The sequence below is a fragment of the Lichenostomus cassidix genome, chromosome 7 (genome assembly GCF_008360975.1).
Source record: "Lichenostomus cassidix isolate B80296 chromosome 7, HeHo_3.0, whole genome shotgun sequence".
NCBI classification, from domain to species: domain Eukaryota; kingdom Metazoa; phylum Chordata; class Aves; order Passeriformes; family Meliphagidae; genus Lichenostomus; species Lichenostomus cassidix.
Genome location: NC_139488.1, coordinates 12,091,776 through 12,107,129, shown reverse-complemented (window position 1 = coordinate 12,107,129; position 15,354 = coordinate 12,091,776). Strand labels below are relative to the sequence as shown.

At 38.9% G+C, this 15,354-nt stretch overlaps 1 protein-coding gene across 1 annotated transcript; it reads left to right on the top strand.

Moving 5' to 3' along the window:
- The first annotated feature begins 971 nt into the window (after window positions 1–971).
- Window positions 972–14,739, top strand: CPO (carboxypeptidase O). Its single transcript, XM_085066207.1, has 11 exons — window positions 972–1,092; window positions 4,300–4,375; window positions 4,732–4,856; window positions 7,341–7,455; window positions 8,493–8,594; window positions 9,403–9,507; window positions 10,020–10,130; window positions 11,258–11,348; window positions 11,926–12,128; window positions 13,065–13,149; window positions 14,343–14,739. The coding sequence occupies exons 1-11, from the start codon at window positions 1,013–1,015 to the stop codon at window positions 14,609–14,611; spliced, it is 1,362 nt and encodes a 453-aa protein (XP_084922333.1). The 5' UTR covers window positions 972–1,012; the 3' UTR covers window positions 14,612–14,739.
- The last annotated feature ends 615 nt before the right edge of the window (window positions 14,740–15,354 follow it).

Sequence of the window (15,354 nt, the reverse complement as noted above, 5' to 3'; positions counted from 1 at the left end):
TCCTCTTTTATACTGGGACAGTTCTGCTGCCTGTTTCCTTGATAATAGTCTTTGCAAAAATGTAAGAAGACTTCATAGGTTGATGAGGAGAATCTGTAAATACCCACAATTACAGTATGCTATCATGTCCATTACATATGTACACAAACTAACTTACTGGAGTCTCTGCACTCCAAATCCATCCAGTTTTCTTCATTAAATCACCACAAGATAGTTTAATTCAAGAGAGAGAGTGAGGGAAACAATTTTTTCTGAAGAATTGTACTATGTGTCTAACTGCAATGTACAAATATTTACTCCTGCTATGTGAACTGAACAAGAAATTAAATATTTCAGACAGTAGTGAGCCCACTTTTTTAATACGCAACAAAAACACCCTTTATGACAGTGTAGAATTGTTAGTCTGTGGCCAGAGACTGATCCGGACCAACTGAGAGTAGTTTAGATAAAGCTTTGATGTCCCAATATTTCCCTTTTACAGGAGTGTTTGTTACTCTTTCATGTCCTCTTTTAAGTTAGGTAAGTGATAGAATTGCAGTTAAGAGGTCACAGAAGTGATCCATAAAGGCACAAACACAAAAAGAAAGAGAGTAGGGATGGAGCTTGTTTTACCACCGTTTCTCTTTTCTTCCCTATCTCTATGATTTTTGTAAGCTAATCTTCATGAGTTGCCATAGATCTTGCAGCTAACACTTTCTCTAAATATTACCAATTCTGTCACAAAACATTTTCAAAGATAGAAAGGTGACAAAAAGAAAAATGTTCTTAGTTCTTAGAGTGTTTCAGTAAGAATGTTGCTAATTGTGTTTGTGTTTTGGGGTGTGGAACAGACTTTTAAGAATTAAGAAAAAGTAGAACTATTTACAAGTGAAGTTAATGATTTATCAAGGGCAGGCTGCCTTCCAGGATAAGTCTAGTTGTATATTATAATTGTACAAATCACGTGTTCAGTCCAGATTTATCCTCCTCCTCTTTAGTCCTGAACTGTCAGTGCTGGGCTCTTCGCAGAAAGATGCGGCTTTCTCTTGGGATTGTCTTTTCTCTGGGGATACTAATTCCTGGAAAATTCAGCTTGAAATTGCAATATGACAGGTGAGTGTGAACAGGGTTTCATGAAGAATTGTGCAGGCAGTGACATTCCCAGAAACTGTGTAAGAATAATAATAACAATTATGAGCTGAAAAACTGGACACAGGGTTACTAAGCTGAAAGCTTTGTAAGATTGGGAAAGAAAACATAAAGACGGGAAATGAAGAATGAGTGAATCAAATCCAAGCCAACAAAGATATAGCTACAGCAGTTGGAGCCACAGAATGGCCCTCAAATTCATCTCAGGATGCTCTGTTTCCATTAGCTGAAATTCATTTGGCTTAGCCTCTTTCATAATGAACTTTGAAACTAGATGCTGCCGGAGTAAAATGCCTTTTCTGAGTATAAAGCAAGGGGTATGACTGAGCAAAATTATATCTATTAATAAAACACAGATTAGATTATGTGAAAAAGATAGTGAAGCCCTGTTGGAAATCAGTAACAATTAGGAAAAAAAAGCTAAGGGAGTTATTTTACACAATTTTCACTCCAAGGTGTTCAGAGAATGAGATTATCACATTTTTTTTATTACTGATTAATGTTTTGAAAAGTATGAAATCTCTAGTTTTGCTTTATTTTCCATTCTCAGTTCCACTTCAGAAAATGAGTGATGTAAAATTACACTGTTTGTCTATCTAAGCTATTTTTATTTCATTCACCCTCAACTTTCATGGAATGATAGGTAACTGCCATTGTGGCTGCTGAGATCTTCAGGGTGGGCATGAGCATAGTGTGGAAGCCACCTATCCACATACAAGTTTATACAGGGAATTTCCTAAAGTAAACAGAGAAAGTAGTCCAGTGCTGAATGCCTCTAGACTAAATGTATCCCTAGAATATAGTCATAAAAAGGACAGAAAGCCAAGCAATACCTACAGCAAGTAAGTTCCTTCATTGCGTACACATTCAGCAGCTCTCATGGAAAATCTCCTAGCAGCGCATACAGAGTCAATACTCAAAATGTGTTGTTTCCTAGGATAATATTTAGTCTTTAGATTTGTGTCAGAGATGCAGTTAGAACCTGATTTCCATTAATAGAATTCAACAGATCCTTGCTAATGTATTGTTCATTTTTATTTCTAATTATTGCCCAGAATTGAACCTGTCGAGTACTTGCACGGAATTTAAAAACAGGTATTGAATGGTCAGTGTCACTTGGGTGGACAGCACCTGCACAAAGACAAAATTATTAGTAAAGCCCATTTTCATTGTCATCTGCTCAACAATGAAATGAAATATCCAATCTATGAGTATCCAAGGACACACAGCTTGTGCTGAGAAAAGTCCTTTAATTTGTTAAAAAAGCTTAACTGTAGAATTTTTGAAATGTAGTTCTCATGGGGTCTCATAGGCTGACTTTGCACTTCCCCACTGAGAAACTCTGTCCATAATCATAAACCAATGTAGGCTTTCTAATCTTAGTTTACTATTAAAAATGGTTTGTCTCCACACTGGCTATTGTGAAAGGTTTATCAGTAAATAAGAGCTGGCCATCTGGCAGCAATCTGACTGTCTGGAATTTCTCTGATTTGGTGTAATTAAGACATAATGTCAATGAGGATAGAAAGATATTACAGGATATTGTTTCCCTTCCTGATAGACAAAGAACAAAGCAAGCCTAGGCATTTAGAGAGAATAAACTCTGAACTGCAGCTGAGATGTTTATTCCACTAGCAAAGATGTTTATCCTGCATCTACAAGGTTTATTACAAAGATATCATGACTGTTTTACCAATCTGTACAACATGATTGTCGTACCATTGCTGTGAGCAATGCAAATGTAATCACTTTGCCCCATGGATATAGGGCTATCAGCATCTCATAAACCAGCAGTAAACTGCCTGTTCTAACTATCGAGTTCTCTATCAGCAAAGGTGATATTTTCAAGAGAGATGTAAAAAAACTACAAATCCCCCTATTTCTCTGGGGATAAAGTGAATGAATAGTGAATTCTATTTGTATGTATATTAAGCTGATAATTGTACATTTCTGCACAGAAGCACAAAAGATGGCAGTTGCAGTTCAGATGATGAGAGCATATTATATTGATGGATAAAATGACCACGGCTTGCTTTTGCAACAAGAATTTCTGTTACAAAAGCTTTAAAATGTAAAATTTTCATTTTGTTGTTCTTGTCCTGTGAAGACTCCAAGACCCATTGAAGTCACTGTGAAAAAAGACTGTGAAGCAATAGTTTCCAGTTGCTAGCAAATAAGCAAGTTTTTAGGGTTCTCCATTCTATCAGTACTGGATAACTGCTCTCTCACCTTCAGTAATGCAATATAGTCATCAACATCCAAAACCCTTTCACTAGAAACATCACATTTGCTGTCAGTCCTGGAAAGCTGATCTGAATGAACACAAAGAAACCCAGACAAAAATAACTACAAGGGCTTTTTAAATATAGAAATAATATAGGTTTAATATAGGTTTGCTTTTTCTGCATTTCCATCCATTTTAATTTGTTCTTTGTAAACTTGAAATATTTTCATCAGATTAAGCCTATAGTAAATGAAAGTTTCATGGGATCTCATGAAAATATATACTAAGACACTAGATTCTCTGTGTCTTTTCTAGAAATATAAAATTATAGATTCTGTACTAGAAATTTTTATTTCATGTGAATTGAGTAAGAATATGCAGTTCTGGAGACCACAATATTCACTGTTTTGGAATAAATTTGCCGTTCTCATGACAGGCAGTTTGTGGTCATCTCAAGCTCTTAGCAATATTCATTTACTATAACTATCAAAATTTTCCGGATGCTGAAATAGACTAGCCAAACACAAAGTTAATTGGGAACAATTGAATAAATCCCAAATGTGAGGGGAAGAAAGTGGCATCTTATCAAATAAACAGTTCATCATGTATTACCAAAGCCTTTATTCTAGTCCTGGTCCTGCAAAAGCAGAAACATACCTCAGGGCTCATGCAATCAGCTGGCTTCTGTGAAGCTGGTGTGGTGAAGGACTGACACTGACAAGGAAGCAGAGTGGCTAATGCTCTAGCAACAGAAAAGTCACATCACTTAATTCTATTTGCAGCTAAAACATTCCACAAATTCTTATTTTAGAGTTGTTTTTGTTGGAGCAGCACTGTTACATGCTCTGTCTTCCTTCTACATAACAAAGTATCTCCTTTTGACTTATGAAATTATGGATACTTTAAAAGACGCTAAAACTGATCATATTTCTCTACTGAATTTCCAGGGATCAGGTTTTGCATATTGTGCCAGAAACATTTCAGCAAGTCCAGCATCTTCAGCTTCTTTGCAGTACCTTAATGGTAAGTAAAAATAACTACACGTGCCAAACAGAGTGGGGGCTTTGGCTATAAACCAGATATGCATGTAGCTCAGGACAGGAATGAAGGTTAAAGAAAACTGGAAAAAGCTTTATCTAACTTTTTTTTAGTTGTAGTGTAGTGTGGAATTGCCCTTCTGCTACCTGAAGGAGTTTATGTGAAGAAGTTAGTTTCTTTGCATGGGTCTGTGAAAGTGCTGCTCCTTACCAGTGGTGCTTGAGCCAATAAAAGAAACAAAGCCTGTGCTGTGTGCTCTGTGAACAGATGACTGGAGAGTTATGGGGACAATTTGAAGGAAAATGTCTTTCATTTGTTGATATGCAACTACTCCATTGTAGCTGGATTTGTGGAAGCCCCGGCTACCTGAAGGCATCAGGGCTGGAGAAGAGCTGCACGTAAGAGTCCCAGCCCCTCTGGTGCAGGAGGTGAAAGACAGTTTAGATCAGCATATGATCTCTTACAGGTACAATCTCTAATACCTTGATGGGGAAGGCTATCTCTAACAATCTCCCTTGCTATCACAAAAGGACCAAGCCCTGTTTGATGAACAGTCAGCAAGTACTGGCAATAGAACTCAACCTTTGCTCCGAAAGCCTCCAATCTCCCTTGACCAGCCAAATGTACAGATGCTGTATAAACCTTTAAAAGGACATTCTCCTCTGCCCTATTTATTTACCTTCCACCCATCTGGACTGTGAATTTGAAACTGAAACCTGAGATAGCCCAATCTGTCTTGTTTCCTGCTGTGGCATTCTTAGTGGTCACTGAGAGGATGGCACTTGGATGTGTGACTCTGTTTTTAGTCTAAACTCGAGAGGCCAAACTTGGTATAACCACTACTTATTGGAGCATGCTTTGCTCTTGGAAAGCATGGGTATTTGAATGCAGGGTCCTCTCTCTTGCGGAGAGCCCAAAGGTTTAATTGGTATCACTGCAGGGAAGCAGTCTCTAGCTCTCCTTTTCCCTTCCCCATCTCTTGTTGCTCCTCTGGTTTGGAAAAGAGACCTTTCAAAGTGAATATTCAGCCACTTATAAAGCTTCATTTTTCTACCCCTATCCCCTTCATCAGGCTGGCACCATCCAGCCAAAAGAGACATCCCAGCTTAGGACAAGGATCCCAGTGGCTGGTGTCCACTGTGCACATGACTGGGAGCCACAACCTGCAAATGTCCCATGATGCTTTATCACACCTACCCAACCTCATCTTCCCTAATTTACAATCAGAAATCATAATCCAGATACAAAGAGTGTTTATAAAGGCAAATGGGATTAGATAAGATCTATTCTTCTCACAGTCCTGTTCCCATTTGGAACTGATTTTTTAAGGTAATCAGTAGCTAATTTAATTTAGCTGTATTTAATATAAACAATCCTGTAGTCATTCAGGGCTGATGACAAATGGTCTGTGGACATACACTGACATTTACCAATCAAAGATGAGTTTAAGGAGGATTGATGTCACTTCAAAGCTGTTTTGAGTTAAAGCTGATCTTGACATTCTGCATCTTGCCTGACAAGTTCCTTTAGTAAGTGTGATGCCCTGACAACCAGAGATGAAGAGATATGAGGCTGGAGCCAGAACAAATTATCTAGCATGAGGTTTAGATGTTCAGTACTTAGACAATGTTCCGGAAGATATTTAACCTCTTATTTATGTCAAGACTCCTTATTTTCTAATGGTTGCAACTGATTCTAGTGGAAATTTAAAGCTTAAACTGAAATTAGCAGCTTAACTGTGTTTTCCCTTGGCCAGAACTGTATCTACCTTACATAGGGTTCTACAGACAGAGATGAGTAATTATTAGTAAAGACGAAAATTTTTGCTTTGTATTGCAAAGAGGCTGAGATGAGTAAAACAATAATAGAGTCAAAGTTCCTATAACAGATTCAAAGTAGGAACCACCCTTTAGAATGCAGCTGACGTGCAGGGAAGGTAACATGACAGTTGGGTATACAATGATAGAGACATAAATGACAAATTATAATAAGGACATCAATATTCCAACTGTGTCAGGCTCTGTGGTTTCAATTCTCGAGAGCACTGATAAGGTATTTTATGTGTGTGGTTTCAGTTCATGCGAATTTTCACTGCCTGAATTTTAGTTTGAAGTTTAGATGTGAATAAACATCAAAGCTCAGAGTGAAAGTCAGCTGTAACTACTCTTAAAAGTTTCCTATGCGCAGTTTCCAGAAATGCCAGTCAGTGCCAGTGTCAGCAGAAAAGCCTGTTAGCAGTTCCAGCATTTGAGATCAACAGTGTTTGAGCTACCTTGGCAATTGTCTTATCGCAAGCATTTACAATGAGCGCAGATTTGCAGCCATTATAAGGGGCTGATTGCAGTGAGATAGAACAGCCTCTGATCCAAAGTCCACTGAAGCCAAGGAGGAGGTTTTATTGATTCCCTGGATCATGGAATCATGTCTGTGTTATACTAGTTCCTGAGCTATTTTTGTAGCAAAAAAAGCAAAAAGAGCTATTTGACAGAAATAAGGGCTTTGTTCTGATTTTTGCAAATTGCAATGAATATTTCTGTGAAATCTCTGCAAATTGAAAATTTCTCAATAAAATACAATGAATCCCTAATATTAAATTTATCTCTTTCCCCTCCTTTTCCCAAAAGGTGGTATTTTCAGAGTTGTGCTCAAAAATAGAAGTGGTGAAGAAAAAAAAATCTTGAAATATTTTTCCTTGGTAGAAAATTGACAACTTTAAAAGAAGTCTGGTAAAAATTATTACTTTATTGTTAAAATCCTGTAAAACCTCAGTACTTTGAACTTTGTCTTACATGAAAGTAACCATAATGACGATGGTGATCATTTTGCCAGGCAATTAACTACAGAAGAGGTTAAATCCTTGCATTTGCTGATGTAAGCAATGTACCCACCATGGCAGTTCTGCAGCAACTGTTCGGGATTGTTTTCTATCTTCCCTTTCCCCTTCCTTCAGAGTCCTGATACCTGATGTGCAGAAACTTGTGGATCAGAGCATGCCAAGGGAGAGGAGCAGCCACAGACAGGTCTCAGGAGGTTATGTCTACACCGATTACCATCCAATGGAAGAGGTAAAGAAGAACCTAAGTCTGCTTGTGTTCTTTGTTGTTTTCTGTTCTGTAAATGCCACAGCAGCTAACTCTGATTGCAGAAAGCTCAGCTGAAGTCAGTGGACCTCATTTTGGCTTTCTTCTTTGAAGAATCAGTCCTTACTCTTCACTAGAATCCTAGCCTGATTGAATTGAATATGCATTTACCATTGATTTTTATTAAATCCTCAATTCTCACTTACCAAAACATAAATGCTCTGTGTGAAGAAGCCATGTTGTTTTGCAGATAATATTCTGTGGTTCAGTTGATTGGTTTGCCACCTTTCTACCCTGTCATTCTTTATCTCTAGTATTTATTCATTCTTAAGCTCCAGGTGCTGAGCTAAATGCAACGTGCAATGACTATTGTGGTGTCTGCAATCCCAGTGAAGAAGAAGAGGTGAACAGTGGGAGATCTGTAGAAAAAAGCAATTTAAGGGCAGATTTTTGACACTTTAGGAGAAAATAATGTCATAGGGGTGGGCAGTGACAACTTCTTAGTGTCATGTTTCATGGACCAGTTGGCAAACGTGGACAAAACAGAGCATGGTAGTAATTCTTTCTCTTACCTGCATAATAAAAGTGAGAGAACAGAGTTAACCCCCATGTATGTTTTGGTTGAGCTACCCATTGAGGATGACTGCTGCTGACTCAGAAGTGGAAAATCAGGGCTGATAGGGAAGAGACTGCAATACTGTTTTGAAGATTTGATGGTGTGGCTTTGTGTCTGGTGGACTCAATAGGAAGACACCCAGTAGGATGGGCATGTTAAATGAGATCCAGAATGGAGTATCCGTGTTGTATTGCAGTGATGTTTTCTTTTAACACCCAGTGAGACATGACCATGCCTTTGCACAGAGGCATGTGAAACACCTTCCATGACTGTGACATCACAGACTTTAATAAACTCTGAGGAAAATGTTGCTTGTCTAAACAAAAAATGCTTCAATCTGGAAATGGAGGTGGGAAAAAGAAGGAAATTCCCACTTCGGACCAAGAATTCTTTGCAACTATTTCAGATTTATCAATGGATGACTGAGATCCAGAAGAACAACAGTGAGCTGGTGACTCAGCACATCCTGGGGAAGACATTTGAGAATCGAACAATGTATTACCTACAGGTAGGGGAGGAACTTTCCCTTAATAATAAAACATATCTTAATGAAAAAAGTAAAGTACTCGGGGGAAGACAGGGTTCAGATGTTTCCTAAGATAGCGTTCATCCCAATTCACTGAAATAACAGGAGATGGTTTTACTCCTCTGCAGTACAGTAAGATTTGCCAACTTGCATGTACACTATCATCATGAGCTTGCTATTGCTATTATGTAGTGGAAACTACAAGTTTAACTGAAGTCTTATTTAGAAATTAAAATCAAGCTGAAACTAGCTTGGCAACAGCTCTGTGTGAGGATAAAGGCTTTTGTTATTTTTAGTACTTTTTACAGCAGATAGCCCTTCTGCTAGCAGTATTCTAGGACATTTTTTTATTGAACACACTAGTAAAATCCATAGTTTTAATATTTGGGTTAGTTATTGCCTAATCTGTTCCTATCACTGAGTAGTATTAGATTCCCTGCCTTTTTGTGATTCCCCTCCAAAAAAAAAAAAAATTACAAAATCTTCAACTAGGAACAACTACTGCCATGAATGACTAATACAAATCAAAAAGGAAAAAAATTAACTGTTCTATTAACTGTTCTGTTGACACTCCTGCTCAAGAGACATTTTAAAGCTCATGCCTTGTGATACAACGGAGATGGGGCTTTTAGGAAAAAGAGCTTGTCATAAAGATATCTGTAATAATAATAACAATAATAATAATCTCAGATGGCTCAATGGTGTACCAAGGTACATCCTTTACTTTCAGTATTCCATTAAGCTATTTTATTGTAATGTAACAGTTTTTAAATTATTTACATTCTCTCAGATCAGTCAACCATCAAATAAACCCAAAAAGATAATTTGGATGGACTGTGGGATTCATGCTAGAGAATGGATCTCTCCAGCCTTCTGTCAGTGGTTTGTGAAAGAAGTAAGTCCTTACTCTTCCATTTAGATAATAAGAAAACTATAACGCTTAGGACACTTCAGTTCCCTTCCCTATTGTGAGACCAAGAATTATGCTTTTTTGTTAAAATGTGATTTGCAAAATTAGCATATAGTACAGATATCTGTGGAGACCAAAGTGCAAATCACAGTTTGAGATATGGGACAATACTAGGTCATGTGCCAGTTCCTCCACCTGAAGTGTTTCCAAAGCCTTCCAAAATTTGGTATCAACCTCTCCTTTTCCCACAGTGGCTGTTAGATCAAGCCTCTCTGAATCAAAATGTCACAGTCCTCCTGAAATAAAGAAACCCTAAGCTATGATATAGCAATGTTCCATGTGCACAGAATGTACCTGGCACATTGGGGATCAAGTAGATGTTGGACACCATGGTGATATCCAGGAGTGAGTGATCACCTGATGATAGTTCTAAACTTGCTGTTTGCAGTGATTACCACTAAATTCCCTGCTCAGTGCTCTGTAATTTTTCTTTTCAGATTCTTCAAAATTACAAATCTGACCCAAAGATAAGCAGATTTCTGCAGAATTTGGACCTTTATGTCTTGCCAGTCCTCAATATTGATGGCTACATCTATTCCTGGGAAAAAGTAAGTAGTGAAAATCCAGGAACTAGACTGAAAGTCAGATGTGCCCAGCACATTTTGCTCCTTTTAGACAGAGTCACAGCAATTAAACAGAAAACAGTGACAATACTCACATAAATCCTCTCGTGGCAGAGACATTTTGTTTCTTCTGGCAAAGCAGTGGTCCCTTGAGGTTGAAGAGCTAAATATTCTTGGAAAATGTTATGAGCCTTGGGAAGACAAAACCATAAGATCAATTGCTTTTGGGTTTCTGGGGATGGGCTTACTTCTCAAGGCCTGGTTGATGGAGTTAAGCATGTCTAGAAGAGTCATTCATTATTCACAAAAGATCTCACTTAAGTAGCCAGTGGGTCTTAGCTGCTTTCATGGGACAGGAGGAGAATTGGTCAAATATTGGGCTATTTGGTTTTGAAATAGGTGTGCCCTCCCAAATAATCTTCCTTTTCTGATATGGAGCATAATGCAAAATGTTGGTCTTCAGCCACTCTCACCATGCTTCCAGATGTCTGAGCCCAGATGAAGCCTCTTTTAAAGCAGGAAGTTGGGATGGCCCAAGAGGCTCAGCCTAGCACCACGTGGATCAAGCTGTCTCCCAGCTTGCTCCCCAGCAAGTTTGGGGCAGACCATACACTGCACTTGGATGCACAGGTAGTTCAGCTGGGAAGCTCATACAGGCAGTGCAGTGAGGTCTGCACAGAACCAAGTACAGCTGTGAGTATACCAGGGAACCAAGGAGCAGTAGCAAGATTAGCTGAGGAAAAAAGGGATTAATCTTGAATCAGAAACACTATCATCTCTTACCCCTCACAATGCCAAGTCTTCCTTAGGAGTACAACACTGCACAGAAGCAGTTGGGTACTACAGAAAAAGCATACTTTAAAAAAAAAAAAAAAGCTCAGGAGGCTTATTTCAGGGTGCATGCAGGTTTGTGGCAGATGACAGCCTGGCTGTAGTAGATGAATTGTTCTGCCCCTAAGCTTTATCCCCCTTTCATGCAGAGTTGCACTCTTACAATACCTGGATTAGTTAGAATGCAGAGGTCTAAAATAAAGGACTCTTTACACCATATAATCACTGGGCCATATGCATCATTGAGGTTTTTTGATGTAACTGAAATTACTTTTCTTTAGGAACGTTTGTGGAGAAAAAATCGTTCTCCATATAATAATGGCACCTGCTATGGCACAGATCTGAACCGAAACTTCAATTCATCCTGGGGCAGTAAGTCTGAAGTATTTCAGATCATGAACACAAATGTAAAGCAAGAGTAATAACTAGTTTCTGATGAATATAGTTCTATAAGAAAGGAATATTCACCTTGTTGTCATCAAGGCATATGTGAAAATAAAATCCTGGTTTGTCAAAACATTAACTCATTGACTTTCAACCCATATTTATTTTTGTGAGCAGAAAATTGCTCTAATGTAACTATACGTCTAATTCACTGCAGGAGCAAGCATCAGCTCTAGGTAGGAATGTTAGGAGTTAGTCACTTAACAGCCAATATTTACATTTGCCATGAATTTCAAGGAGCCTTCAAAGCTTCCCTGGCATGTGGTACACTGTGGTGGTGTCAGAGTGTTTTTGTTGCAGACATCCTGTAAACGTGCAATAAATATTCCAATCTTGTAGCAAATTTTAGTTGCTACCAACTGAGTGTAATGCTAAAGTCCCACTGAGCTGTCTAGTCCCCTGCCCACATAAACAATGCCTTAACACTCCAAGGTAAATTTCCCAGTTCCCTCTGAACTGGTGTTTCATATTTCTCCTTTGATGTAGTGTTTGTATTCCTTCCCAGGTGTTGGTATATCTTTTAACTGCAGCAGTGAAGTCTTCTGTGGATCTGGACCAGAATCAGAGCCTGAGACAAGAGCTGTGGCTCAGTTTGTCAGAAGCAAGAAGAGTGACATTGTGTGCTATTTAACAATGCATTCCTATGGGCAGCTCATCCTCACTCCATATGGTTCCACAACTGAACCTGCAAGTAACAGTGAAGAACTGGTATGGCCAAACTTTCATCTTCAACATTCACAGAGAGCAAGTACAGGCAGTAGCATGTGGTACAACTTTACTTGCCCTCTTGCCTTCCTTCAGAGGAGCTGGGCTTGTTCAGGGACTTGGCTCCTAGAGTTACTGCTTCTCTGTTCCACATCAGTAAGGTTTATTTGTCCCAGAAATCCTAATTCTTCATCTTAAATCAGGAAAATTGAACTACTACAGATAGGGTTAATGCAATGCAAGGTAAATGGAGAAGAGCACCAACTTCTGCTGCATACAAGAATGAATTTGCACTTTAGGATGCCAGCACATTATACATATATGGTTATCATGATTGTGTCCAGAAAGGGCATTCCAAACATGCTCTTGGAAAAATGGGAGCAAAGTATCACCTATTTCTTGGTTACTTCTTCCCTCAGTTTCTGCATGTTCTGATTCACTCATGTGTGTATTTATGAAGATTCCAATAGTTGAAGGACTAGTCAAGAGCATGAGGGATTTGGGTTTGGACTTCATATTAGTAATCTGAGAATTCATTTATTTAGTCTGTGGCTCAGTTTCTAAAGATGGTGGGATACAGATTCTATAGCAATAAAACGAGTAAGAGATCAATCACTGCTGTAGTCATTACCAGTGTGTTATACAGCATAGACTCTTAATGCACCAAAATACTGACTCTAGCTTTACAGTAAAGCAAATAGCATCTCTACCTAGTAGCAGAGTAATTTTTATAATTTTAATAAAAATTGCATTAAAAATCAATAACGATTTGTCCAAATGTTTCTAATGGGTTCCTCTAAAGACCTGAAGTAACATCAAAACTTAAAGCTGATCATATGTAAATGTAAAGCTGAAAGAGATGAAAATTTTGGTCCACCCAAAATACTTGCCAAAGGTACTGCCACTGTTGACAATGCTGTTCCTATTTTGAATTTCCAGATGCAAGTTGCAAAGGAAGCAGCTGCTGCATTGACAGGAAAGTATGGGACCATCTATAGAGTAGGATCAACTGCTTCAATTTTGTGTAAGTTTTTTTATGTCTCTCTTTGATTGCTCTGTTTTTCAAAGAATTCTTGTGTCACAGGCATCAGCAAGTACTGTTTTGCTGAGTTTCTACTTTGAGTAATATTTAAAGGGCTGGATTGGTGGAACATGCAAGCAGCAGTCATTTGAATACAAGATAACTCTGTAAGTTATAAAGCTGACTGTAGGAACGAATGAAGCATTGATCAGAAGTTAGTTCCTACATGCATTCCTCACAGATACATCACAGAGGACAGAAGGAGATTGGTGATAAATCATCCTGACCCTGCTGAAGTCAGCAGCAAAACTCCTATTTGTCTTCACTGGAATCACGCAAAAATTAAAATCCCAATCAGGTCTACAGTTACTCCATCAGACCTTATCACATGGCAGCTGCTTGCAATTTTGTGTGAAATATATCGGTTTCAGCCCTGTGTCTAATAGACTGTATGGCCACATCACGAACACATCACAGCTAATATGAGTTGACAGCCTTTACAAAGAGGATTGAGGGCCCTAGAGACTGCCTAGTAAACCCAATATTTTCCCAGTAAGCAATAAGTCATGCTAGTCAGTGAGAACAGTAAGTAGTTGGCTCCAGAACCCATATGTTTTGCATATTCCAGTGGCTGTCTCTGCCAGTCCCCGAGTGCCAGTCCCTGAGTCACACACTGCATGAGCAATGCAGTGTAATGTGCCTAGGACTGCATTTTGCCAGGGTTTGTACTGAATAGGTAAGAAAAATGATCCATGAGGAAGATGAACAGAGATACAGGGAAGCAGCCAGAAATTTTTCAGATTTGACCAAAATTATGCTTAAAAATAAATATAAAGAGAAATTCTAGTCAGTGTCAATGTAGGAAATTAAGTACAAGCACAGAAAAATGTCAAATCCATCTTGTACCCCACACTAATAACAGTAAAATGGGAAAAAGACAGAATCCCTGAAACTCATCTTCTGTTACTGTACAATACCCTTTTATGAATAACTGTGTCATTTAGGAAACTCCATGGAAGACTTTTACTATAGTTAAGAATTACAGCACCTAGAAACTCTGTTTTCTGTGTCACAGTGATATATGGTTACTGCTTGGTTCAGGGATTCTGGTATAAACTTGCATTGACTGTAGCAAGAAGTATTTTCAAAGAACCATGCTTAATACAGATATCTCCTCTCTATTTTGAAATTCACAGACAGTAACTCAGGCTCCTCACGGGACTGGGTCCACACAATTGGCATTCCTCTCTCCTACACGTTTGAACTGCGAGACACGGGTACTCATGGTTTTGTTCTCCCTGCTGACCAAATCCAGCCCACGTGTGAGGAGACTATGCTGGCTGTGACAACTATCATAGACTATGTTGATAAGAAGTACTTCCCAGGTGGGGCTGTGATGCTGACCTCCAGCAGCCTGGGCCTGAGCCTTTGCCTGAGTATTGTAATTACATGGATGGTTTCTTAAAAACGGCTTAGAGAACGCAGCAAGAAAGTCACATGCAAAATACAAAGTCTCCTCAAAAATAAAAAATTACATAAGCAAAGGAACTAAATGTCAAGTATTTTATTAAAGGCTCATCCCATAAAATAAAAGCACTTGTGGTTTTAATAGCTATGCTTTTGGGAAGAAGGAAAAGATGAAGAGCTGTGGCAATTTCCCAAGGTTCACTTGCTGGCTTTGCTTATACTTTAAGCGACTTTCAAACACTAATTCCTGACAAGTACTCATGGGCACAGAGCACCATTACTCCCTGGTTCTCTGGAGCCTGTTTTCATGGGCTAACCTAAGCCTATGCAGCCCTTCTGTCAGCTATAGTCCTGCTCTGTCACCATTTTCCCTACTGCCTGAACCGGCTGACTTCTGTGTGTTGCTGGCCTTAGCAGGATGCCTGTGAGACTTAAAAGTCCTCAAATCCCACTACAGAAATTTGGATAGCCTCATTGACATTCACTTGCCTTCCCTAAACTGTCACATTGGGATTTGCTAGAAAATACAGGGCCTCAAAAGCTGGTGAAAAGCCATAAATCAGGAAGCCATGACCTGCAGCCTGAAACAAGCTGAAGAGTTGAATTGGTTTAAGTGTATGGGGACAGAGAAGAGGTGTGGTCCTGTCACTTCGATGCCATCAGAATAGTGAAGATGGAAGGTGCCCAAATCCTCCAAAAATTTAAAAGGGAAAGGGAAAAGAAAGATAAGGATGGGGTGCT